Source organism: Mustela putorius, unplaced genomic scaffold (genome assembly GCF_011764305.1).
Source record: "Mustela putorius furo isolate JIRA1106 unplaced genomic scaffold, ASM1176430v1.1 tig00000281_pilon_pilon_pilon, whole genome shotgun sequence".
Lineage (NCBI taxonomy): Eukaryota > Metazoa > Chordata > Mammalia > Carnivora > Mustelidae > Mustela > Mustela putorius.
Window position 1 is genome coordinate 4,386,508 of NW_025421343.1, and position 24,858 is coordinate 4,411,365.

Here is a 24,858-nt window from a genome sequence, read left to right on the forward strand (position 1 = left end):
TTAATGGAATGAAATAATTACAAGGAAAGTACAGGTAACTGGGAAGATCTCAATATATGAACCATACATACATATACTTAGCCTGCAAAGAGGAATTACCAGAAATTTATGGGATGACGTATTATTTATAAGCAAATAGGAGATTACTGGAAGATCATCAGGAGTGACACAAGGTAGAAAACTGTCTTCCTGAATGTAAAAGTTCTTCTATATGGCTCTAGACACGAACTTTCTAAATAAAGACATCAGGTGGCCTCAGAGTACTCTGAGCTCTGTGCCACTAAAGATACAGGAAATTCTTACTGGATACAGTCACTGAAGAGGGAAAAGGACATAGTCCATGCCTGATATATCCATTGCCAAAGAGAAAGAAAAAGATCTTCTCTCTCATAGATTCAGTTTGAGAACTTACTAGGGAGGATTCTAGCGGCCTGAGGAACTATAATGGCTTCACCGAGGTCATGGCCCATTCTTTGTGACCATGAAAGTAAGGTGTTACTAGAGAATGAGGATTCAGCGGATGCTGGGCAGACCAAGAACTGTCATCAATTCATTCAACAAATATCACCTGTAATCTAGAATATTCTACACACTAGGACATAGAAATGAGTAAACAAATTCCTAATCCTAAGGTACTTAGAATTTAATCCAGAAAGAAAAGATATCAAGTAGTTTCAGATTAGATGAGAAGAAAAAATTATCACCCAGTGGTGATGAACAATTCTCCATGGCATATAATAAAGTGCTAAAATGTTTGGTACACACCACAAGGCTATCGTTCTAAGGAGAGGAAAATCAATATAGTAATCAGGAACATGAATTAGGCCTTAAGGGATGGGGAAGATTTGGTTGGAAGAAGATAAGGGAAGGAACTCAGAGGAAAGAAGAGGGAATTCAAAGGAAAAGACAACTATAAGTGAAGAGATGGAGAGAGAAAGAAAGACATTCAGTGAGGAGAGTGACTTGAGAAAAGCAGAGTGTGCAAAGTGGGTGACAGCTCATAAACGACACAGCTAAGACTGGTTATCCTCCCTCCTGGACCAAAACAATGTCAGTGGCCTCATGAAGCTGGAAGGGTTCACATGTGTCAGGTTTGGAGTGGAACCACACACTTAGATTTAATTCTCTCACCTAATTAGTGTGTTATCCAAGTGTGACCAGAAAGCGACCAATGGTATCAGAATAGGGCTCCTCCCATGTGCATAACCTTGGAGAAGGCCAATACATGCAGAAAGGATTGTTGAAGGGTTAACAATAACTTGAGTGTTGGATAAATTAAAACTGGCTAAAAATATCTTAAACTCCATAATTTGGGAATCTCTCCTTGACTTTCTGACCAAAATCTTTTCATAAATTTCCACTGCCTTAGAATAAAATCTAAAGGTCTTAGAATGGCATATATGGCCTTTCTTGATCAAATTCTTGCCTATCTTCATAGACTTAACTCCTGCTTCTGCCTGACCTGCTCTAGTAATAAGGAACCATGGGCACTTCCCTGAAAGTTGATTAATCTTGCTTTCTCATGCCCCCATGTCTCCTTTTTGAGTGCCCTTGTTTCTTCCTCTACATGATTAATTCCTATATGTTCTTTAAGACTCAGTTCAAATATTTTATGCTCTAGGAAATTTAGAATTATTAGTGATTTATGTAGGATTTATTGGCAGGGACATGGGTATTAGTGGTTGCTGGGTTGGGGTAGGCAGGTTGGGGACACCAGAGCTGGGAAGCTAGCAACTAAGAACCCCATTATGGAGAGGTGGGAAGGACGTAGGAGGCAGGGCATATGTGAGTTGAGACTCTAGTTCCCTGGCACATGCTTCATTGTTCCATCAAACTTCACTTATAAAATATAAATCCAAAGATAAAATTATTAGGAATTTCAAGAGAGCAACCAAAGAGCATTAAATCCCAAGCATAGGGTGTTTCTGAATGCTGGGCCCTGTGTGACTATATTGGTCATAAGTCCATGAAGTCAGCCCTGCACATAAGTCTGTTTATTCAGCATTGGTTATAATAGCAAATTGTAGTAAACAAAATTGTTATTAATAAGTGATTAAACAAACTATGATCCAACCACACAAAAAGAAAATCATATAGCCAGTAAAAAATAAGACAGATCTATAGATACTAACAGAGATGGCTATCCAACACACAAAGAAGGTTATAGAATATTATGTATATTATGATTCTGTAAAAATACTAAATATATACTTAATATATATTAGGCCTGTATATACATTTAGAAACGCCTGTCTAAACTGTGGAGAAATATGTTGGGTTCATTTAATTGAAGAACAAAAAGACCATGGAAAATAATCTTCCTGACTACTCATTAAAATTCTTTTTACCTTTTCTTTTAATTCTTACCATCACTGCTAGGCTCTTCAGCAGGGGATACTGAGTCCATATACTCTAGGTCTCCCTTAGTGATTTCAACCACCTGAAGTCTTCTGACTCTGACTAGGTCTGTATCTTTCAATCCTTCCTCCAATTGTTTGACCACCTTCTTTCCAGGCTGGGAAGTCAGAACAGTAATCTGGAAATAAATCCAAGAATCAATGTGTCTACTTTGATGTACACAGTGAAGAGCATAGTAGGTTAGATCTGGAGGATAGACACAGCAGAAGTCTGTGGCAGTGGCTATTGTCTTTGAAGCAGAGAAGATTTTATGGTAACTTAAAAATCAAATTTCATTTGACAGATTCTGGTGGAAGAGGTCTGGTGGGACAAATCATTACAGGATCCTTCCAAACAGGTGAGGCCTATCCCAGAAAGCGACCAGTGAGAAGTCATCCCTATGTTTTAAGTTAAGATTGCTTGAAGTTTCTCATGCTCAAAATGCTTCAATTTTATAAGGCAACAAAGGCAATGTAATCCTAAATTCCACTCACTAAGTGTGTACTGAATATCAGGGAATCTCTATGCTTCTTTCTCATGGTGGTACTTCCACATAGATTTCTCTCCTTGTTCAACCTGGATACAGGTGAGCTGTTTCTTCTGCTTTCTTAACTCTAAAATGTACTCACTCTTGATCAATATAGCTAACCTGAAGGGATACTGAGGTGTTTGTTTATAATCTGAATATTTTATTTCATCTGAGTGAATCTTCCAGATGTTTTCATTAGCAGTTTTGTCCTTAATTTGAAAATCTGGAAGGCAAATATTAAATATATGCAATTCTCTTTTGTACTTAGACATTTATTTTTGGTGTTTGGAACGTTTCTTTGGGGGGGAAGAGTGAGTGAGCACGTGTGTGTGTGCATGGAGGGGGGAAGTAGCAAGAGAGAGGGAGAGAGAATCTTAAGCAGGTTCCACCACCAGCACGGAGCCTGATGCACACAGGGTTCGATCTCAGGATTCCAAGATTGTGACCTGAGCAGAAATCAAGAGTTAGGCACTTAACCGACTAAGCCACCCAAGTGCCCCAGTGCTTGGACATTTTTTTTTTTTTAAGATTTTATTTATTTATTTGTAAGAGAGAGAGAGAGAGTGAGAGCAAGCACAGGCAGACAGAGTGGAAGGCAGAGTCAGAGGGAGAAGCAGGCTCCCTGCGGAGCAAGGAGCCCGATGTGGGACTCGATCCCAGGACGCTGGGATCATGACCCGAGCCGAAGGCAGCTGCTTAACCAACTGAGCCACCCAGGCGTCCCTGGACATTTTTGATTAATGAAGGATGCAGATAAAAGCACAGTTATTTTTTAAAATACATCTGTTTGATGCCTGAGGTTTCCAAAGACTGAATGTGTTTTAACTCATAGTCACTCATGCACCTAGTGGAGTACCCAGGCATGACTTACTTATATTTTTTAAGATTGTCTTAGTCTGCACTAGAAGTTTAGTAATCTTTAAATTTGCACATTTACTAAGTCCAAGAAAATTTACTCAATTTGATGCCAAGATTTGATTAAGAACAACTGTAAATTCTGAAGGGTGCAAAGGAAATACAAATATAGACAGCAATCTAGGCAGTTTAACAACTACTTTACAAGCTCCAAAAATCCAGAGGCAGATGGCATATTCAGATTTTGATTTCAGTTTTTCATCATAATTCACTTCAGCCCATATTTTTAGCATTTCTCTTTATGCTGGCTCTGTATAAGAATTACACAGACTATAGGAAAAAGAGAACATATCCCTTGCCCGCAGGGAGATGAAAATCTAGACGTGAAAATTACCATCAAAGTGTATGAAACAAAGAATATAAGGATGATAAATAATGAAGCATCTAGATGGCTCGCAATGGTCTTAGAGTCCTAAGGCCAGTATTCTTACCTCCAGGGAAGTAAAGCTCAGAGATGCACCTGTGGTCACGTGTCTGCTGTACTGTTTGAACTGCTGAAGCCCATCCTGTACTGCCAGGTGCAGGGAAGAGCTATGTGGCCTGAAACAGCCTTCTCTCTGCAACATGCGGAGTTCTGAGATGCAGGCCTTCAGCCTAACAAAGTTCCCTTTCACTTGCTGTAGAGAAAAATGAACCAAAGATCTTTAGTGACCCAGGTTCCAGATTAATGGGCAGTCCATCTTCTTTATCAGTTATTCCTCAGGCGTCCCTTCCCTTCCTGAAGATTTTTTAATTGACCATATCTATTCTATGCCTTCTATGCTTTAGGCATGGCACTAAAATCTTCCCTATACCAGAAGAAAGAAAATTTGTAGTCAAAGGATTTTGATTATGTGGAGTTACCAGGAACAGGAAAGAAAGTGTTTGAACTTATTCACTCATCCAAATGGAAGTCCAGTTGTGATTGCTGAGTTTTACTTTGGGGGGCTCTTCAAACTGGAGGCCTAGCAGGATCACTCTTAAATATTATTTTCATTTCATAGTCAGTCTAGGCACTGGGCGCCTCTCTAGTTTCTAGAAATGAGGATTTTGATATGGTTGGTCATTCCAGAATGGATAAAGAAGAGATGCTTGACTTAGTCTGCAGTCAGCTCAAGGGGCCAACATGTAAACCTCTTGGTTCTATCTTGCCTCCCTTTATAAAAAGTTACTCTCAGGAAGTAATCTAATATAATCTGATTCTATATCAGTGTTACCTCTCCTAAGGATGTATACATTTTGAATAAATGTGGAATGCTAATTTGTGACACTATTTGAATTCTAAGCATCAATAGCAGATGGGGGTTGGGTGAGGAGGAATTATATTTGGGATGAGGAAACCACCCTGACAAAGAGCAGAACTGAGCAATATTTGCAAAATGCACATAAAATTCATGAGCACGAGCTGCCATTATGCCAGTTTACTTAAGTCAACCCCTGCCCCACTGAATTCCACAGCTGCTTACTTTGCTAACATGCTCCTGAGTCTATGGGAAAAACACAAAAAATAGGATGTAATTCTTACACAAAGAGAATTTGTAATTTAGATGGGAAGATAAGAAACCTACGCAAAAAAGAAATGAAAACGAGACCGTATGTATAGACCAGTGGCCTTCAGAAATTTCTTTTCATGTATCCCCTAAAAGAATCTGAAGACTGATACACTTTATCTATCTATCTCAAGTTTTTACTTTAATTCCAGTTAACACACAATGTAATATTAATTTCAGGAGTAGAATTTAGTGATTCGTCATTTACATACAACACCCAGTGCTCATCATAAGTACCCTCCCTAAGCCCAGTCACCCATTTAACACCCTCCAACTGTCCTCCAGCAGTTTGTTCTTTATAGTCAAGAGTCTGTTTTATGGTTTTCTTCTCCATCTCATTTTTCATCTGTTTTGTTTCTTAAATTCCACATGAGTAAAATTATATGGTATTCCTCTTTCTCTGACTTATTTTGCTTAGTATAATACCCTCTAGCTCCATCCACATCATTCAAATGGTAATATTTCATTCTTTTTAATGGCTAATATTCCATTGTGTGTGTGTGTGTGTATTCCCAGTAGTTCATTTTTGCTTTTGTTTCCCTTGCTTCAGGAGACATATCTAGTAAGAAGCTGCTGTGGCCAATGTCAAAGAGGTTACTGCCTGTATTTTCCTCCAGGATTTTGATGGGTTCTTGTCTCACATTTAGGTCTTAAATCCATTTTTTAAAAGTAGGCTCCATGCCCAGCGTGGGGCCCAACTTAGGGTCCAAACTCACAACCTCAAGAGCAAGACCCAAGCTTAAGAGTCAGATGCCCAATCAACTGAGTCACCCAGGTGCCCAGTCTTTAATCCATTTGAATTTATTTTTGTGTATGGTGTAAGACAGTGGTCCAGTCCATTCTTTTGCATATTGCTGTCCAGTTCCCCAACACCATTTATTGAAGAGACTGTCTTTTTCCATTGGACATTCTTTCTTGCTTTGTTGAAGAATAATTGCCCATATATTTGTGGGTTCATTTCTGGGTTTTCTATGCTGTTCCACTGATCTATGTGTCTGTTTCTGTGCCAGTACCATACTGTCCTAATCACTACAGCTTTGTAATATAATTTGAAGTCCAGAATGGTGATGCCTCTGAGAAAGGGACAGGTGAGGCTAGGTAGGGAGAGATAGGTAAGGGAGCTATGTGATCAGGTTCATAGAAATTCCACAAATGTGGAGGTATAAGGAAACCAGAGATAAGGGAACACTTCAGGCCACCCTGCCCTAGGTGTCCAAGGGGAAAGTCTTATTATTTTTTGAAGATTTTTAAAAATTTGTTTGACAGACAGAGATCACAAGTAGGCAGAGGGGCAGGCAGAGAGAGAGAGAGAGAGAGAGAGAGAGAGAAGCTGGCTCCCTGCTGAGTAGAGAGCCTGATGAGAGGTTCGATCCCAAGACCCTGAGATTATGACCTGAGCCGAAGGCAGAGGCTTAACCCACTGAGTCACCCGGTGCCCCGTTTTTAATTTTTAAGTTATTTTTAATCAATTTATTTTTTTTTAGGGGAAAGTCTTACTTATGCCAATCTCCTGTGGTAACAAAAAATAACCAGAACCTAAAAAGAATGAAGTCATTAAAGATGTTAACGCTAGTCCTTAATCAGTGGTGCTGCCAGTAGGAAGTCAAAAAGATTTAACTTCCCTGGATAGCTTTTTATAAAAGACCAAAGTCCTCAGTGGCAACCCTGTTGGGATCCCTCTCACTCCTGAGAGCTTTCTCTGTATCCTTGCTTAATAAAACTCAACCGCTTTACTCACTCCTTTTGTCCATGAGATTCATTCTTTGGTTGTGAGACAAGAACCTAGCTCTCTCACTTTACCTACAACTTTCCTTCTCTTTTTCAAGATTGCTTTGGCTATTTGGGGTCATTGGGGTTCCATACAAATTTTAAGATAGTTTTTTCTAGCTCTGTGAAAAATGTTGGTGGTATTTTGATAAGGAGTGCATTCAATATGTAAATTGCTTTGGGTAATATAGACATTTTAACAGTATTCATTCTTCCAGGGTGACTGGGTGGCTCAGTTGGTTAAGGGTCTGCCTTCAACTCAGGTAATGATCATGGATTCCCAGGATCGAGCCCTGCATCAGTCTCTCTGCTCAGTGGGGATTCTGCTTCTGCCTCTGCCCCTCACCCCACCTGTGCTCTCTCTCTCACTGTCTCAAATAAATAAATAAAATCTTTAAAAAAGTATTAGTTCTTAGAGTCCATAAGCATGGAATGTCTTTCCATTTCTTTGTGTCATCTTCAATTTCTTTCTTCAATGTTTTAACGTTTTCAGAGTACAGATCTTTTACTTCTTTGGTTAGGTTTATTCTTAGGTATCTTACAGGTTTTGGTGCAAATGTAATTGGGATGATTCCTTGACTTCTCTGTCTGATATTTCATTATTGCAACAGATTTCTGTATGTTGACTTTGTATCCTGAGCCTTTATTGAATTCATGTATCAGTTCTAGCAGTTTCTCGGTGGGGTCTTTCGGGTTTTCTGTATAGAGTTTCATGTAATCTGCAAATAGTGAAAACCTGACTTCTTCCTTGCCAATTGGGATGCCTTTTATTTCTTTTGTTGTCTGATTGCTGAGGCTAGAACTTCCAGTACTATGTTAAATAACAGTGGTGAGAATGGACATAACTGTCTTATTCTTGACCATAAAGGAAAAGATCTCAGTTTTTCCCCATTAGGTTATTAGCTGTAGGTTTTTTTTGTATATGGCCTTTATAATATGTTGGGGTTTGTTCCCTCTAACCCTGCTTCGTTGAGAGTTTTTTTTTTTTAAAGATTTTATTTATTTATTTGACAGACAGAGAACACAAGTAGACAGAGGCAGGCAGATAGAGAGGAAGGGAAGCAGGCCCCCTGCTGAGCAGAGAGCCCAATGTGGAACTCGATCCCAGGACCCTGAGATCATGACCTGAGCCGAAGGCAGTGGCTTAACCCACTGAGCCACCCAGGCGCCCAAGAGTTTTTTTTTTAAATCAAGAATGGATGTTGTATTTTATCAAATGCTTTTTCTGTGTCTATTGAAAAGATCATACAGTTCTTATCCTTTCTTTTATTAATATGGTATATCACATCGATTGAACCACCCCTGCAGTCCAGGAATAAATCCCACTTGATTGTGGTGAATGATTCTTTCAATGTATGGTTGGATTCTATTTGCTACTATTTTATTTAGAACTTCTGCATCCATGTTCATCAGGTATATTGATCTGTAGATCTCTTCATGGAATCTTTGTCTGGTTTTGGTATCAGGGTAATGCTGGCCTTATAGAATGATTTTGGAAGTTTTCATTTCATTTATTTTTTGGAATAGTTTGAGAATAGGTATTAACTCTTCTTTAAATGTTTGGTAGAATTCCCCTGGGAAGCCATCTGGTCCTGGACTTTTGGTTGTTGGGAGATTTTTTATTACTGTTTCAATTTCTTTGCTGGTTATAGATCTGTTCAAGTTTTTTATTTCTTCCTGTTTCAGTTTTGGCAGTTTATATATTTCTAGGAATTTGTCCATTTCTTCCAGTTGTCCAATTTGTTGGCATACAATTTTTCATAATATTCTAATTGTTTGTATTTCTGTGGTGTTTGTTCTTTCTCTTCTCTCATTTGTGATTTTATTTGGGTCCTTCTTTTTTCTTTTTTGGTAAGTCTGGCTAAGGGTTTCTCAGTTTTATTAATTTTTGCAAAGAACTAGCTCCTGGATTCATTGATATGTTCTATTGTTTTCCTAGTTTCTATATCATTTATTTCTGCTCTAATCTTTATTATTCTCCTTCCCTTTGCTTTTTCTCTTTCCTGCTTGCTGAAACACAAGTCTAAGAAAGGCCAACTTGGTCTACAAGTCAGTACCTGTGTTGCTGGTGGTAGTAAGATGGTGGAACAATGAGCCAGGAGGAGCATGGGTCCTTATTGATTATGGAATTGCCACACTAGCACTGGATTGCGTAAAACTATTTGAGAAATAAATACATTTACATCTTATTTAAGACACTTTTATTCAGGGGTTTCTATGACTCACAGCTGAGCCTAATCATAACTAATTCAATCTTATTTAAAAAAATTCCTCAGGTGCCTGGGTGGCTCAGTGGGTTAATCCTCTGCCTTTGGCTTAGGTCATGATCTCAGGGTTCTGGGATGGAGCCCTGCAGCATCAGGCTCTCTGCTCAGCGGGGAGTCTTCTTCTTCCTCTCTCTCTGCCTGCCTCTCTGCCTACTTGTGATCTCTCTGTCAAATAAATAAATAAAATCTTTAAAAAAATTCCTCAACTTTCTTTTTGGTAATGTTTTGGGAGGAATCAACAGTAAAAGTGTGTTTCCAACAGTCATCTTTGCAATGATCAAAAGACTATACTTTTCTACATTTAAGTTTTCTAAAATAAAAACTTTTTTTAATCAGAAAATGCATTTCTATTTTGAAAACTGAAACAAAAATCTTAACTTATCTCCTGTAATTAAAATGTTAAAAAAAAAATAGGATGGCCTCCTGATGTCTCTGCCAACCAGGTTACAATAACCTTTAGGAAAAAAAAGTGATCTTCTAACAAGGTTTGAAAATATTTCCTATTTGAGTAATTTTGCCAAATGCAATGGCTTTGGCAATATTGGAAATTAAGCTGTTCTTTCTTATATTAATCAAATAATAGGGTTACTTATTGCTCAAGAGCACTCCTGGTTGATAAACTCTTGTAGCAAGAGGTCACGTGCCCAAATCATCTAAAAGATTAGATCATCATTCAGAAACAGGCTGAACAGAAAGTAGGCCAAAACATAACTATGTATTATATCCCTTGAAAATGGTATCTGATCTCTCAGGTACTCATTTTGATTCCGGAAGTGATTTTAAAATGCAGGCTTTGCAGAAACATTAATTGCCTAGAATGTGAAGAGCTCATATAGCTTGGCTGGAAAACAATTTCTATATATCAAAGGTTAATGACTGATGAATGCTACAGAAAGTCTTACATTCTTATCCTTTTTTCCCTCATGAAATGCCTAGACAATATCCCATATAGCAATAGTGTAAATAGTTCAGACTTGTGTTCCAAACCCAAAAGGTGGGGTCAGGGATCTATAGGGACCTGTTAGATAAAGAGGGAGAAAATGGATGGTAGGAAGATAAGACCTGGTGTCTCTCAGCTGGAGTTGTGCCATTACCTGCAATCTGCAATCTGAGCAGTCAAATGTCATAACTTCTCCCCGTTCCCCTTTCCTGGATGGAAAGTTTGGGATTTCCACTGTGGAAGATTCAAATGTGCTTTCAGAAGTTACTGAGTTGAAATGCAGCCCGGTGAATCAGGTACTGAAATTGCCTACAACATTGTTTTGAGTTATTATCTATTATATCACAAATTCAGGTTCTTTGTCTTAGATATCTGGGTGAGTTTCAAGGTGCAGAGTGGAGACCTTGATTCAGTTAGATGGGAGCTGTACAGAGAAGTGGAAGTTGGGATGAATGGGTAAGGACTAATGGACCCTCACTGCATTTCTTTCTTTCTTTTTTTCTCACTGCATTTCTTTCAGCTTTTTGTGTAAACTAGTTGTACAAATATGCCTACAGGATGTTCTCTCCCTAAATCTAGTGCCAGTGTGTTCTCCTTGGTCTTGGCAGTTTAAGGCAACTCAGATTGATGTCTTTTTGGAAATCAGATGAAAAAAGTTAGAACATAGTTTAGGTCATTGATTTTCAAAAATATTTTTATTAGTAGAAACTTATATAAACAATTTTTATATATCCATATATGGATTGAATCCATATGTGAGTTGAATTTTATTAGCACAAATGTATTGTCAATATTTTGTTTTTATTTATTTTCAATATATAATACATGCACATGATTCAAAATTTATTTTTTTTTCAAAATTTAAAGGTTATAAAATTATATGCAGAAAAATCACCTTTCACTCATCCTTCAGCTAGGCAATCTATATTGGTAGCTTGTTGGATATCTTCCCAGAGATTTTTTTCTTTACATGGAAGAAAATATAAAAGATAAATCTGTTCTTCTTACCAAAATAAAAGAGCCTATGATAGTCTTTTATATCTTGATTTTATTGCATAGTGTACTTGGGCAATGATGTCATTCAATAGATAAAAATTGTCTTAATTTTTTAAAAGATTATTTATTTGAGAGAGAGAGAGCACATGAGTAGGGGAGAGGGGCAGAAGAACAAAGAGAAGGGAGCCCAGTGTGGGGCTCGACCCAAGGACCCTGGGATCATGACCTGAGCTGAAGGCAGAGGCTTAACGGATTGAGTCACCCAGACTGCAAAAAGTGTCTTAATTTTTACAGCTACAGAGTATTCCACTAATGAATGGAACATAATTTTATTTAACCAATTCCCTATTGATTGACATTAGATTGCTTTCAATCTTTTGCCACTGCAAAGAGTGCTGAAATGATAATACTTAAGTCATTTTTCCACATATGAAAATGTATCTGCAGGATAAGTTCCTAAAAGCAGACTTGCTAGGTCGGGTATGTAAATTGTGATACTTGTCACCAAATTGCCCACCCTTGAAATTGTGCTAATTTATATACTCATAAATGGCATGTAAGTGTGGTTATTTCTTTAAAACCTCATGAACATTAGGTTACTAAAAAACAAAAGTAAACAAAACAAACAAAAAAAACCATACAGGTGAAAAATAATAGTATCTCAATGTACTTCAAGTTTTCTTTTTCATTTCTTTTATAAGTGAGATTGAACATATTTTGATATGTTGAAGGATCATTTATATTTCTTTTTCTGAAAGCTATATATGTCATTTCTCATTTCCTTTTGGATTATTGGTCTTTACCTTATTAATTATGTAGATTTTTTTTTGCCAAGCACATATTTTCTATTTTTTTTTATAGCTGAGTTTTTTTTTTTTTAAGATTTTATTTATTTGATAGAAAGCATGCACAGCAGGGGGTACAGCAGGGGGAGAGGGAGAAGCAGGCTCTCCACTGAGCGGGGAGCCCGATACAGGGCCTGATCCCAGGACCCTGGGATCATGACCTGAGCTGAAGGCAGAGGCTTAACTGATGGAACCACCCTTAGATGTATAAGGTGCCTTTATACAGCTGAATTTACTAATCTTTCACTTTTGGAATTTTGGGTTTTATGTTATGGTTAGACAAACCTTTCTTACTCTGATATTTTCCTCCATGCTTTGTGAGCTAATTGTCAACTTACTGCCTCTAAGATCTAATTCACTTTTCAATAGATCGTTGCAGTGAAGGACAAAATCCCTTTAAACATTTCTCCTTTACATGGACATGATGTTAAACATTTGAATAGAGAGCACTGGAGGAACACTGCAGAAGGAAGATGCTTTCCTGCTGAAAGCAGTGGGGTATGAGAACATCTGATAGTGCCTCACACTAGCAGATAGTGCCCCAAATTAACAGTCCCTTGAATTTAGAGACTAAATGTGTGTGTTCCCTTAAAAATCATATACTTAAGCCCTAACTCCTACTGTGGTAGCATTTAAGTGAGGCCTTTGAGAGGTAATTAGGTTTAGAGGAGGTCAAAATGATGCTGTCTCTGGTGACCTTCTAAAGAAGAGGAAGGACACCAGAGCTCTCTCTCTCTTCATATACATGCACTGAGGAAAGGTCATCTGAGCAAACAACAACTCTACTTCTGTAAGCCAGAAGGGAGCTTTCACCAGAACCTGGCCATGCTCACACCCTGATTTCGAACTTCTAGTCTCCCAAAATTTGAGAAAATAAATACGTATTGTTTAAGATGTCTAGTTTTTAGAATTTTCTTGTTATGACATCCTGAGCTAAGACACTGTAACCTCTTAGCCCTGGCTTGGTGATCACCTTTCAGCAGTCCTTTTGGCACAGACACTGCCTGCTTCAGGTCTCCTGCCTGCACAAATGGCTCACTCCCTCTGCTCACCTCAGAAATTTGTCTCCTGTGGCCCTCCCAATGATGCTGCAATTTCCACATGGACGCTGTTTGGTCTAGGCATTCTGTCTATGTTGATATCTCCACTCTACACACTTATGCACCAGTCCCTGATTACAGCTCACCAACATCTGGAAGACTGCATCCTGCTTTCACAGTAACCACGAACCAGCTCTGGCTTGGAAAAACTGGTGAACTTCTTTGTTATCTGGTCAGCTGCAACTATACTTTCTCCAACTGGTCCTGAAGTCCAGCCTTGGGAAAGGAATATACTTTTCAAGTTTGTCCTTCCTAGGCATCACTACCTCAACCCTAAGGTACCATAGAAAGTTCTCATATCTTACAGTTGCTTTATTATCATAGTTTAATATGTTAAATGATGTTAAAAATTTCCATATAAACTTCCCTTGTTTAAATCACTGTGTGGTTTCTCTCTCCTGATTGGACTCTGACTGATACAGTCTGTTCTCCTATATATATAATATCAATTTTTACATTTAAAATTTTGATCTATCTGGACTTTATCCTGATGTAAGCAATGTGTATGGATCAAATTTACTTTTTTCCTACATGGCTATCCAGTTGACCCAGGCATTTACTGGATTATTATTTCAAATAAATTTTATTATTTTTTAATTTTTAATTTATTGCTACATTTATTTATTTTTAGTAATCTCTACACCCTACATGGCATTCAGACTCATAGCCCTGACATCCGGAGTCTCGTGGTCTTCTGACTAAGCCAGCCAGGTGCCCCTCCAATTAATTTAAATTAATTAACTAATTAATTAATTAAAACGAGGGAGAGGTGGGCAAGGGCAGTGGAAGAACAGAGGAAGAATCTTAAGCAGGCTCCACCCCCAGCATGGAGCCTGATAGGGCATTCAATCTCACAACTCTGAGATTATGACCTGAGCTGAAATCAGGAGTCAAATGTGCCACGCAGGCGCCCCCCACTCCAATTAATGTTAAATATCATCTTTATTATATACTAAATTCCCACATATATTTGGGTATTTTTCTGGATTTTAAATTATATTACATTGCCCTATCTTTTCAATCTCCAGTATCACACTTTGCATATGTTTAATATTTGAGAGGAATAGTTCCTAGCTGTTTTTTGCTTTTTTTCCCTTTTGCTTCTAATTTGAAGTTTATTATTAGGATGTCCAGTTTTGGGGCACCTGGGTGGCTCAGAGGGTTAAGCCTCTGCCTTTGGCTCAGGTTGTGATCTCGGGGTCCTGGGATCGAGTCCCGCATCAGGCTCTCTGCTAGGCAGGGAGCCTGCTTCCTCCTCTCTCTCTGCCTGCCTCTCTGCCTACTTGTGATCTCTCTCTGTCAAATAAATAAAGTCTTTTAAAAAAAAGTCTAGGATGTCCAGTTTTCTTGTTGGAAATTTCATCAGGAATTCCATTATATTTACAGATTAATTTAGAGATAATGGACATCTTTCTGGTCTGACTCTTCCCCCAAATTAATGACTTTTAATTTGTGCAATCTTTTTTTGTGTTTCTCAATAATATTTTAATTCATATGAGTCTTGCACTTGCACATATATTAATTTCAATCCTAAGTGTCTGACAATTTTGGTGATTGTATGAGATCTTTTCTGCCACTTTACCATCAAATCTGTTGTTTGGAATATATGAAGGGTATTAATATCTGTATTAGTTCTTGTACCAGACTATTATCATGAGTTCTTTCATTGTTTGAAATAATTTTCTAGGGGCACCTGCGTGGCCCAGTGGGTTAAAGGCTCTGTCTTCAGTTCAGGTCATGATCCCAGTGTCCTGGGATCGAGCCCCGCATCGGGCTCTCTGCCTCCTTGCCTACTTGTGATCTCTGTCAAATAAATAAATAAATAAAAATCCTAAAAAAAAAAAGAAAATAATTTTCTAGTTTATTCTCTTGAACATCACTAATCTGCAGATAACAATCATTTTATATCCTTCTTTCCTATCTTTATATTCTAATTTATTTCCTTTGTACAATTGCATCAGTGAAAATCTCTGGAATACTTTTAAGTAATAATGATGATAACATAGGAATATATTTAGTGTCTTCATTAAGTATGATTTGATTCTTGAGCTGTTATAAACCTATATTGTGCTCAGGGATAGTTACCTATACCTACTATATTAAAATCTTCTAAGATTTTAGACTTAAGGCTGGATGTTGCATTTTATTAAATGCTTTTTTCAGTATTTATGGAAATGAACATGATCATATTTTTTCTTAGATGTATCAATACAGTAAACTGTATTAATGGATTCCCTAATATTGTACTATTTTTAAAAAAATTCCTGGTATGTGATCTTTTTAAATATAAGCTGAGGGTGCCTGGGTGGCTCAGTTAGTTAAGCCTCCAACTCTTGATTTCAGCTCAGGTCATTATTTCAGGGTTGTGAGACAGATCCTTCTGTCAGGCTGCATGCTCAGTGGGGAGTCTACTTGAGATTCTCTCTCTCCCTTCCCATCTGCCTCCCTGTCCTTGCTCTCCCTCTCAAATAAATAAATAAAGCTTAGAAAAAAAAATATATGGCTGGATTCTATTGCCTGTACTTTATTTGGGATTTTCAATACTCATAAATGAGACTTGCTGTGGCTTTTCTTTTTGTGCAATATTTGTTGGGTTCTAGTATCAATATTATGTCATCTTCAATAAAAAGGTTTTGGAGGGTTTTTCTATCCTGTGCAATGAAACAATTAAAAAACATAGCAATGGTCTGTTCTTTAAAGTTTAGTATTACTCCCCTTTAAAATCATTTTGTTTCAGTACTTTATTTTGGAGGAAGGCAGCTCTTGGGCAACTTTGCTTTATGGGAAATGGTGAGTTTATATTTTTCTCTCTTCTGAACTTAATTTTGGTAATTATATTTGCATGTAGAGTTATGCATTTCACCCAAGTGTATGTGGTTCTTTTCTCCTTATCATATTTTGTATATGGCACCTTCTCCTGTCCTTCTCCTCAAACTAAGTTTACTAATGGTTTATCTGCCTACTACTCTTCCCCCAAGGTACAAATTGGGGTTTATTAATTTGTTCCACCATTTTCTATTTTCATATTCATTATTTTTTTTATCTTTACTATTTCCTTCCTTCAGCTCTCCTTAGGTTTTTTTTTGTCTTTTGTTGTTAAGTTGCATGCTTCATTTATTTAGTTTTTCTTGTTTACTAATGCAATTAAAAATAAATTAATACAGTTTAAAGATAAAGTTTCCTTTTAGCATTGCATTTTTTATAACCCATAGGTTCTGATATATAGTATTTTATTATTATTATTATTTCCTACACATATTGCAATTTTAGTTTGGATTTCCTTTTGACTCCAAATTTATTTAACAGTTAAAAATTTCCATGGGGGGGTGCCTGGGTGGCTCAGTGGGTTAAAGCCTCTGCCCTCAGTTCAGGTTATGATCTCAGAGTCCTGGGATCAAGCCTTGCATTGGGCTCTCTGCTTAGCAGGGAGCCTGCTTCCTCTCTCTCTCTCTGCCTGCCTTTCTGCCTGCTGTGATCTCTTTCAAATAAATAAATAAAAATCTTTAAAAAATTTCCGTTGTGGAGCTGAGCCGACACCTGGGCGCGGGTCGCTGTCCCGCCCGCAGCGCCTGCCCGCGTCCCGCTCGGCTTCCGTCCGCCGCCAGCATGATGTGCGGGGCGCCCACCGCCTCGCAGCCCGCCACGGCCGAGACCCAGGCCATCGCCGACCAGGTGAAGGCCCAGCTGGAAGAGCGGGAAAACAAGAAGTTCACTACCTTTAAGGCCGTGGAGTTCAGGAGCCAAGTGGTCGCTGGCAGGAACTACTTCATCAAGGTTCAAGTTGACGATGAGGAGTTTGTGCACCTTCGAGTATTTCAGAGTCTCCCGCACGAAAACAAGCCCTTGGCCTTGTCCAGCTATCAGACCAACAAGGCCAAGCATGACGAGCTGGCGTATTTCTAGCTCCCACGCCAAGTGGGGCCCGTCCATGTGTTTCTGTCCGCTGTGAACACATCTGGGATCAAAAGCAAATGTCGTTTCTCCATGGGGCCACTTGGGGGGCAGGGGGGGGGGAGTATCATGCACCTCTCTTGTGTCCCTGCCTTTGTCTCTTCCTGCCTTTTGGTGGGAGAGACAGAACACTGTCACTGATCTTAATTACTTTCAAAGATGGCTTATATTCTCTTTAAATACATATTTTTAAATCTTCATGAATTTAAAAAAAAAAAAAAAAAAAAAAATTTCCGTTGGGTAGATAATTTTTTTCTCTGCTTTTGTCATTTATTTCTAGTTTTACTGCAGTGTTCAGAAAATATTGAGTGAACTATTAACATTTTTGGAATTCATTAAACTTTTGGGTTTATTTGAGTTTATTTATGGCTTAATACATGACTGAATATTTTGTGAATATTCCATGAACACTTGAGGAGGGTGGAGATTTCATACATATGTATGATCATATTTCTCCTAAAAATGTTCGTGCTTTGTTATTTGGTACATAGGTACTCAAAACTGATATATTTTCTATAGATTCCCCCTCCAACAAACCTTCTGTACTGAATATCATCCATATGTATTCATATTCTCTACTCTTCTCTGCTTTGTGTCTAGTGTTAAAGTGACATTCTTAGTGTCATTTAGTGCTTTTTGCTCCAAATTCAACCTTGTCTGATATTAAGATCATGTCCTTTTTTTTTTTTTGGTGGGGGGAGGTTCATTTGCCTAGTCCTTTGCCCTTTCTTTCACTGTCAACCTTTCTGAATAACTTTGTTGCAGCTGTATCTTTTTAACACAGCAGAATTTTTTAAAAGATTTTATTTATTTGACAGATACAGACAGAGCAATAGAGGGAACACAAGCTAGGGGAGTGGAAAAGGGAGAGGCAGGCTTTCCACTGACCAGGGAACCCAATGTGGGGCTCCGTCTCAGGACCCCAAGATTATGACCTGAGCTGAAGGCAGAAGCTTAACAACTGAGCCACCCAGGCACCCCAACAAAGCAGAATTTTTAATAGGTGGGTTTAGCATACTTATATTTATTGATATGACAGATATATTTGTTTTTATATTAACATATACTCTATTTTCATAAACTTTTTTTTAAAAAAGATTTTATTTATTTGAGAGAGCGAGCTTGTTCACAAACAGGAGGGAAAGGCAGACAGTGGGAGAGGGAGAAGCAGGGTCCTTGACAAAAAAGGAGCCTGATGCAGGGCTCAATCTCAGGGTCCTGCTATCATGACCTGAGCCCAAGGCAGAAACTTAACAGACTGAGCCATCCAGGCGCCCCACATAGTTCTTTTTTTTTTTTTTTTAAAGGATTTACTTATTTACTGAGAGAGAGAGAGAATGTGCATGCATGTGTACTTGTGGAAGAGCTGGAGGAGGGGCAGAAAGAGAGGGAGAAGCTGATTCCCCAGGCTCCCCACTGAGCAGAGAGCCCAACGGGGGTCTCCATCCCAGGGCCCTAGGATCATGACCTAAGCGAAGGCAGATCTATTTTCATAGCTTTTGAAAAATCACTCTACTGTATGACTTTTTGTTCTAGGTAAGCTTTTACTGTCATAATTAGAAAGGTTTGTATTTGTTTTAGTATTTATAACTACATGTTTATATAATTCCCTTCTTTAGTACTATCCATTAATGAATAACAAAAATCTTCAAAATAAACAATGACAAAATTTGTATATTTCCTTTTCTTACTCTTCTCCTCTCTCTCCTGTAGCACTCAATAATAGTTTATTATATTATCTTTATTGGAGTTTACTTTTATACTGTTAAATGAAATATATCCTTGTTATCTGTTACTTTCATGTAATTTCATTTCAATGTCAGCTATTAAGGATGAGGAAATAAATGTTATAGCCAAATTAGACCACTATTAGTCTTAAAATTCCACTGTAGATTATATATAATTTAAATAATTCCTTTGTTCTCATGAAAAGATAGAAGAATTGGTAAGATATTCACTGTAATTCTTCTGAAATTCTGCTTTGAGAAGAGATTAATCATTTTGGTCAGATTTATTTATATTAAGGGCACAATGGATATAAAAGGAATTCTAATATTTTAATTATGATTCCTCTGTCATTATTCCTTATGAAAAGCTCTGGGTTATACTCAGAAATGGAATACTCAGAAATTAAATATGAAGCAATATATTGAGGTATTCATCCTGGGCAAGATATCCTGCCTGCTGTCTTTTACCGTTGTATTTTGAGCTAACTTTGCAGACAGAAAATGTTAGATACTTATATAGGTTAGAGACAGTGGATTTAAGATAACATTTTTCCTTGAACAAAGATTGGGTTGCTCTATACATAAGGTAATGGCATTGTTCCAGTAATTTTCTTGAGCTCATAAATAGGTTGAACTTACTGTTCTTTCGGAAGGATTTTTGACCTGCAGTTTTTCCCTAGAGTTACTAGTCAGTGATTTATAGTCTAGAAATGTCTGCCTTTCCCAATAAAATGATTAAGGGATCAAGGGATTTATCTAGGGCTAAATGTACTGAGGAGTGCCTGAGGTATACAACACAGCCACTTGAGAAAGGGGGAAAATCCTTTAACTTTCAGTACATGAGCTCATCTCTCAAAAAGCCTTCTTATGCTGAATATCTATCTTCATTTGCCCTTCTAGATAACTCTTTACTTTCTCTACCCCTATTGCCTGACAGAAGATAGAAAAAGCCAAATGTGATCACGGGACAGACATGCACAAGGAAAATGGCACAACAGAGTAACATACCTGCCACATGGCTGCAAATATCACTACCACTTTCATTGTGCCCTCAGTGTACTGATACGGTATATACAATCACAGATTATATACAGTGAGAATTACACATTTTGTTTATCTATTCACAAGTTAATAGACATTTAAACTGTTTCCAGTTTGTGGCTATTATGAATAATGATGCCATGAACATTCATGTAAATGTGGATTTCTGTTCATTTCTGTTGGTTAGATTTCTGGGAGTGGAACTGTTAGGTTACATGGAAGTTGTATATTTAACTTTTTAAGAATCTGACAAACTATTTTCCAAAGTGGTTGTATCATTTTACCTTACTGTTAGCAATGAACTAGGGTTATAGTTTTTCCCATTGTCACCAACACTTGGTATTGCTTGTCAGGATTGCCTTTTTCATTGTAGCCATTCTAGTAAGTTACTAGTCAGTGATTTAGCTTTGTTTTTCTTTAGCTTTTTATTTTGAAATACTTACAGATCCACAGAAAGTTGCAAAATTGTAGAGAGGTCCTATGTACCCTTCACCTAGTTTCTTCCAGTGCTTGCTTCTTACATAACTATAGCTCAATTTTAAAACCAAGAAATTGACCTTGCTACAATGTTTGCTTTGAGTTCTATGCCATATTACCACTCCTGTAGATTCACATCTTGCTAGAGGTTTGTCAGTGTTAACCCTTCATTTTGAAGAATCAGCTTTTTGTTTCATCATTTTCCTTTTCTCTGTTTTCAATTTTATTCATTTATATGTTTTATTATTTCCTACCTCTAGCTTACTTTGGGTTTTTGTTCCTCCTTTTCTAGTTTCCTGAGGTGTGATCTTATGTTACTGATTTTGAATTATATATTTCCATTTCTTTTTTAAAACGATTTATTTATGTATTTGACAGAGAGAGAAAGAGAGGGAACATAAGCAGGGGGAGTGAGAGAGGGAGAAGCAGGCTTCCTGCTGAGCAGGGAGCCCCTTGTAGGGCTCGATTCCAGGACCCTGAGATCATGACCTGAGCTGAAGACAGACACTTAACGACCGAGCCACCCAGGTGCCCCTATATTTCCATTTTTAATGTAAGCATTTAGTGCTATAGATCTCCCTCTTAGCACTGCTTTAGCTGAATTCCACACATTTTGATATGTAGTATTTAAATGTTCATGCAATTCAATATATTTTAAAATATTCCCTTGCCATTTCTTCTTTGATCCATGGGTTATCTGCAAATGTGTTATTTAGTTTCCAAGTGTTTGGAGATGTTACGGTTATGTTTCTGTTACTGATTTCTAGTTTGACTCTACTATGGTTAGAGAACAAATTGTGTATGACTTCAAATTCTTTCAAATTGGTTGAAGATTCTTTTATAGCCCAGGATATGGTCAATAAGTGTTCTGTGGGTGCTTGAAAAGATTGTGTATTCTGCTTTGTTGAGTGGAATATACTATAAATGTTGATTAGATCCTATTGGCTACTTGTAGTTTTTTCTCTTCTAGTCGTTCTATCGATTGTCAAGAGGACATCTGAAGCCTCCAAGTTAAATTGTGGATTTGTTTATTTCTTTCAGTTCTATCAGTTTTTGCTTCACATATTTTGCAGCTCTTTTGTTCAGTGTGCACACATATAAGATTGCTATTTTTTTCTTCTTGGTTTGATTCTTTTATCATCATTTAATATTCCTTTCTCTACCTGATATTCTTTGTTCTGAATTCTACTATATTAGATATATTAATATAGCAACTTCTGGTTTGTTTTGGTTAATGTGTCAGGGTATATCTTTTTCAACCCTATACTTTCCAACCTAATTCTGCTGTGTTTGAAATTAGTTTCTTATAGATAGAATAGATATATAGCTGGGTCATTTTTACCCACTCTGCCAACCTATGCCTTTTAATTGATATACTTAGACCGTTTTCATTTACTGTAACTATTGGTATGTCAACCTGCCAATTTATTTGTTGTTGTTTTCGTTTCTCTGTTCTCTTTTACCTATCCGACTATGGGTTACTTAAGTTTTTTAAAGACTTTTTTAGAATTCCATTTTGATTTATCTATAGTATTTGAGTGTCTTTGTATTGATTTTTAAGTGGTTGCTCTAAGTGTTACATTATATATATATTTTTTATGTAGAAGGTCTCTTTACTTTTCCCTGTTTATAATGCAATTATTTTAAATATTTCCTCTATATACATTAACATCCACATCAGACAATGTTACAAGTTTTGCTTTAACTGTCAAATATAATTTAGAAAACTCAATAGAAAGTCCATTATATTTATCTATATTTTATTCTTTCCATTGTTCTTTCTTCCTGGATATCCCAAGATTTTTTCTTTTATAATTTCCTTTCTGTTTCAAGATCTTCCTTTACTATTCTGTTAACATAGGCCTGCTGATGACAAATTCTCTTAGTTTTCCTTTATCTAAGAATATCTTCATTTCTGATTCATTCCTTAAGGGTATTTTCACTGGATACAGAGTTCTATCAAGGGTTCTTTTCTTTTAGCATTTGAAAAATGTGAAATGTGACATTTCCTCTGGTCTCCATGGTTTCTGATGATAAAAGCTATTGTTACTTGATTGTTTTCCCCTTATAGGTAAGATGGCAGTGCTCTGCTTTCAAGAGTTGGCCTTTAGTTTTTAGAAGTTTGGTTATGATGTGTCTAAGAACAGATTTATTTGCATTTATCCTCTTTGGGCTCCCCAACCTCTTGAATATCTAGGTTTATAACTTTTTACAAATTTGGGAAAGTTTCAGTGATTATTTATTTAAATATTTTTTCAGCCCACCCTTTTCCCCTTTCCTCTTGAACTTTGATGATATGAAATTTAGATCTTTTGTTATAGCCTTACACGTCCCTGTGGGTTTGTTCATTTTTTAAAGTCTGTCTTCTTTCTCTTACTCAGATTGGGTAATTTCTTCATGTTCACTGATTCTTTTCTCTGTCCTCTCTATTCTGCTGTTGAGCCCATCCATTAAAGATTTTTGCTTTTTAAAGTTTGGTTATTATATTTTTCAGTTCTAAAATGTCTGTTTGGGGGTACCTGGGTGGCTCAGTCAGTTAAGTGCCTTTGGCTCATGTCATGATCCTGGAGTTCTAGAATGGAGACCCATGTAGGGCTCCCTGCTCAGCTGGGAGTCTGCTTCTTCCTCTGCCTGCCACTCTCCTTGCTCCTTCTTCCCTCTTCACTCACTTTCTCAAATAAATAAATAAAATCTTAAAAAAATAAAATATCTACTTGGCTCTTCTTTGTTTTTTTTCTTTTTTAAAAAGATTTTATTTATTTATTTGACAGAAAGAGACAGTGAGAGAGAGAACACAAGCAGAAGGAGTGGGAGATGGAGAAGCAGGCTTCCCGCTGAGCAGGGAGACTGATGCAGGGCTTGATCCCAGGACCCTGGGATCATGACCTGAGCTGAAGGCAGACGCTTAATGACTGAGCTACCCAGATGCTCTTGGCTCTTTACCCTTCCTTTTTTTTGGTGAGACTTTTTATTTTTCTATCTATTCCAAGAATGTTCATAAGTGCTTGTTGAAACATTTTTACAGTGGTTGTTTCTGTTTTTTTTTTTTTTTTTTCCAGATAATTCCAGTATCTGTGTCATCTCAGTGTTGGTGCCTGGTGTCTTCTCATTCATGTTGAGATTTTTCTGGTTCTTTTTTTTAAGATTTTATTTATTTATTTGACAGAGAGAGACAGACAGAAAGGGAGCCATTAAGCAAGCACAAGACGGTGGAGGCACAGGCAGAAGGAGAGGGAGAAACAGGATCCCTGATAAGCTAGGAGCGTGATGTGGGGCTTGATCCCAGGGCCCTGGGATCATAACCTGAGCTGAAGGCAAACACTTAACTGACTGAACCACCTAGCCACTCCTTTGGTTCTTGATATAACAAGTGTCTTTTTATTGTATTCTGTACATTTTGGCTATTACAGAACTCTGGATCTTATTTCAATCTTCTGCTTTAGCAGGCTTCCCCTGATACTGTGCTAATGGGGAAGTGAGCCAGGTTGGAGTGTGACTCTGGCTTCTGATTCTGAGCCTAGAGGGAAGGGTGCCTTGTTACTTCTGGGTGGGAATGGAAATTTAGGCTTTCTACATGGTTCCCACTGACACCCTGGGATGGGGAAGTTTCATTACTATCAGATGGGCATAGAAGTCCTGGGTTTTCACAGTTTGGGACAAGATGTCTATAACTTACAACAGTAGAAACAGTAGGTTAGCAGCAGACCTATCCACAGAGACCTAGCAGGCCAGAAAGGACTGGCATGATATCTTCATGGTACTAAATGAGAAAAATATGCAACCAAGAATACTTTATCCAGCTAGGCTGTCACTGAAAATAGAATGAGAAATAAAAGAATTTGCAAACACCAAACCAGCCCTGCAAAAAATATTGAAAATGGGTCCTCTAAACAGAGAGAGCTCAAAGGTAACATAGACCAGAAAGGAACAGAGGCAACTACTTCAAGCAATACAATCACACTAAATTCCTATCTTTCAATAGTTACCCTGAATGTAAATGGGCTAAATGCCCCAATCAAAAGATACAGGGTATCAGATTGGATAAAAAAGCAAGACCCATCAATATGCTGTCAGCAAGAGACTCATTTTAGATGCAAAGACACCTCCAGATTGAAATGAGGGGGTGGAAAACAATTCATCATGCTAATGGACAACAAAAGAAAGCTGGTGTGGCAATCCTTATATCAGACAAATCAGATTTTAGTATATGTGCTGCCGAAGTGAGCACGACAAATCAGATTTTAAACCAAAGACTGTAATACGAGATGAAGGAGGACACTATATCATACTTAAAGGGTTTATCCAACAAGAGAATCTAACAACTGTAAATATTTATGCCCCTAGGATGGAAGGAGCCAATTATATAGGCCAATTAAT

At 37.5% G+C, this 24,858-nt stretch overlaps 2 protein-coding genes across 7 annotated transcripts in view; one reads left to right on the forward strand and one right to left on the reverse strand.

Annotated features, from left to right (window-relative positions):
• LOC101684480 (meiosis 1 associated protein) overlaps positions 1-24,858 on the reverse strand; it is an 81,055-nt gene that overhangs the window by 42,904 nt on the left and 13,293 nt on the right. For 5 of the 6 annotated variants that reach the window (XR_006606446.1, XM_045079060.1, XM_045079059.1 and 2 more), the window contains exons 3-4: positions 4,273-4,458; positions 2,368-2,536 (exon numbers count right to left, since the gene is read on the reverse strand). Coding sequence is in view for 5 of the 6 variants with exons in the window: in XM_045079060.1 (XP_044934995.1) it covers positions 2,368-2,536; positions 4,273-4,458 (355 nt within the window). In the remaining variant the exon portion in view is untranslated. The remainder of the gene's footprint in view (positions 1-2,367; positions 2,537-4,272; positions 4,459-24,858) is intronic. The other variant, XM_045079061.1, reaches the window with a different exon arrangement.
• On the forward strand, positions 16,815-17,452 carry LOC123391748 (cystatin-B). The gene has a single exon (XM_045079069.1). The coding sequence runs from the start codon at positions 16,892-16,894 to the stop codon at positions 17,186-17,188; it is 297 nt and encodes a 98-aa protein (XP_044935004.1). The 5' UTR covers positions 16,815-16,891; the 3' UTR covers positions 17,189-17,452.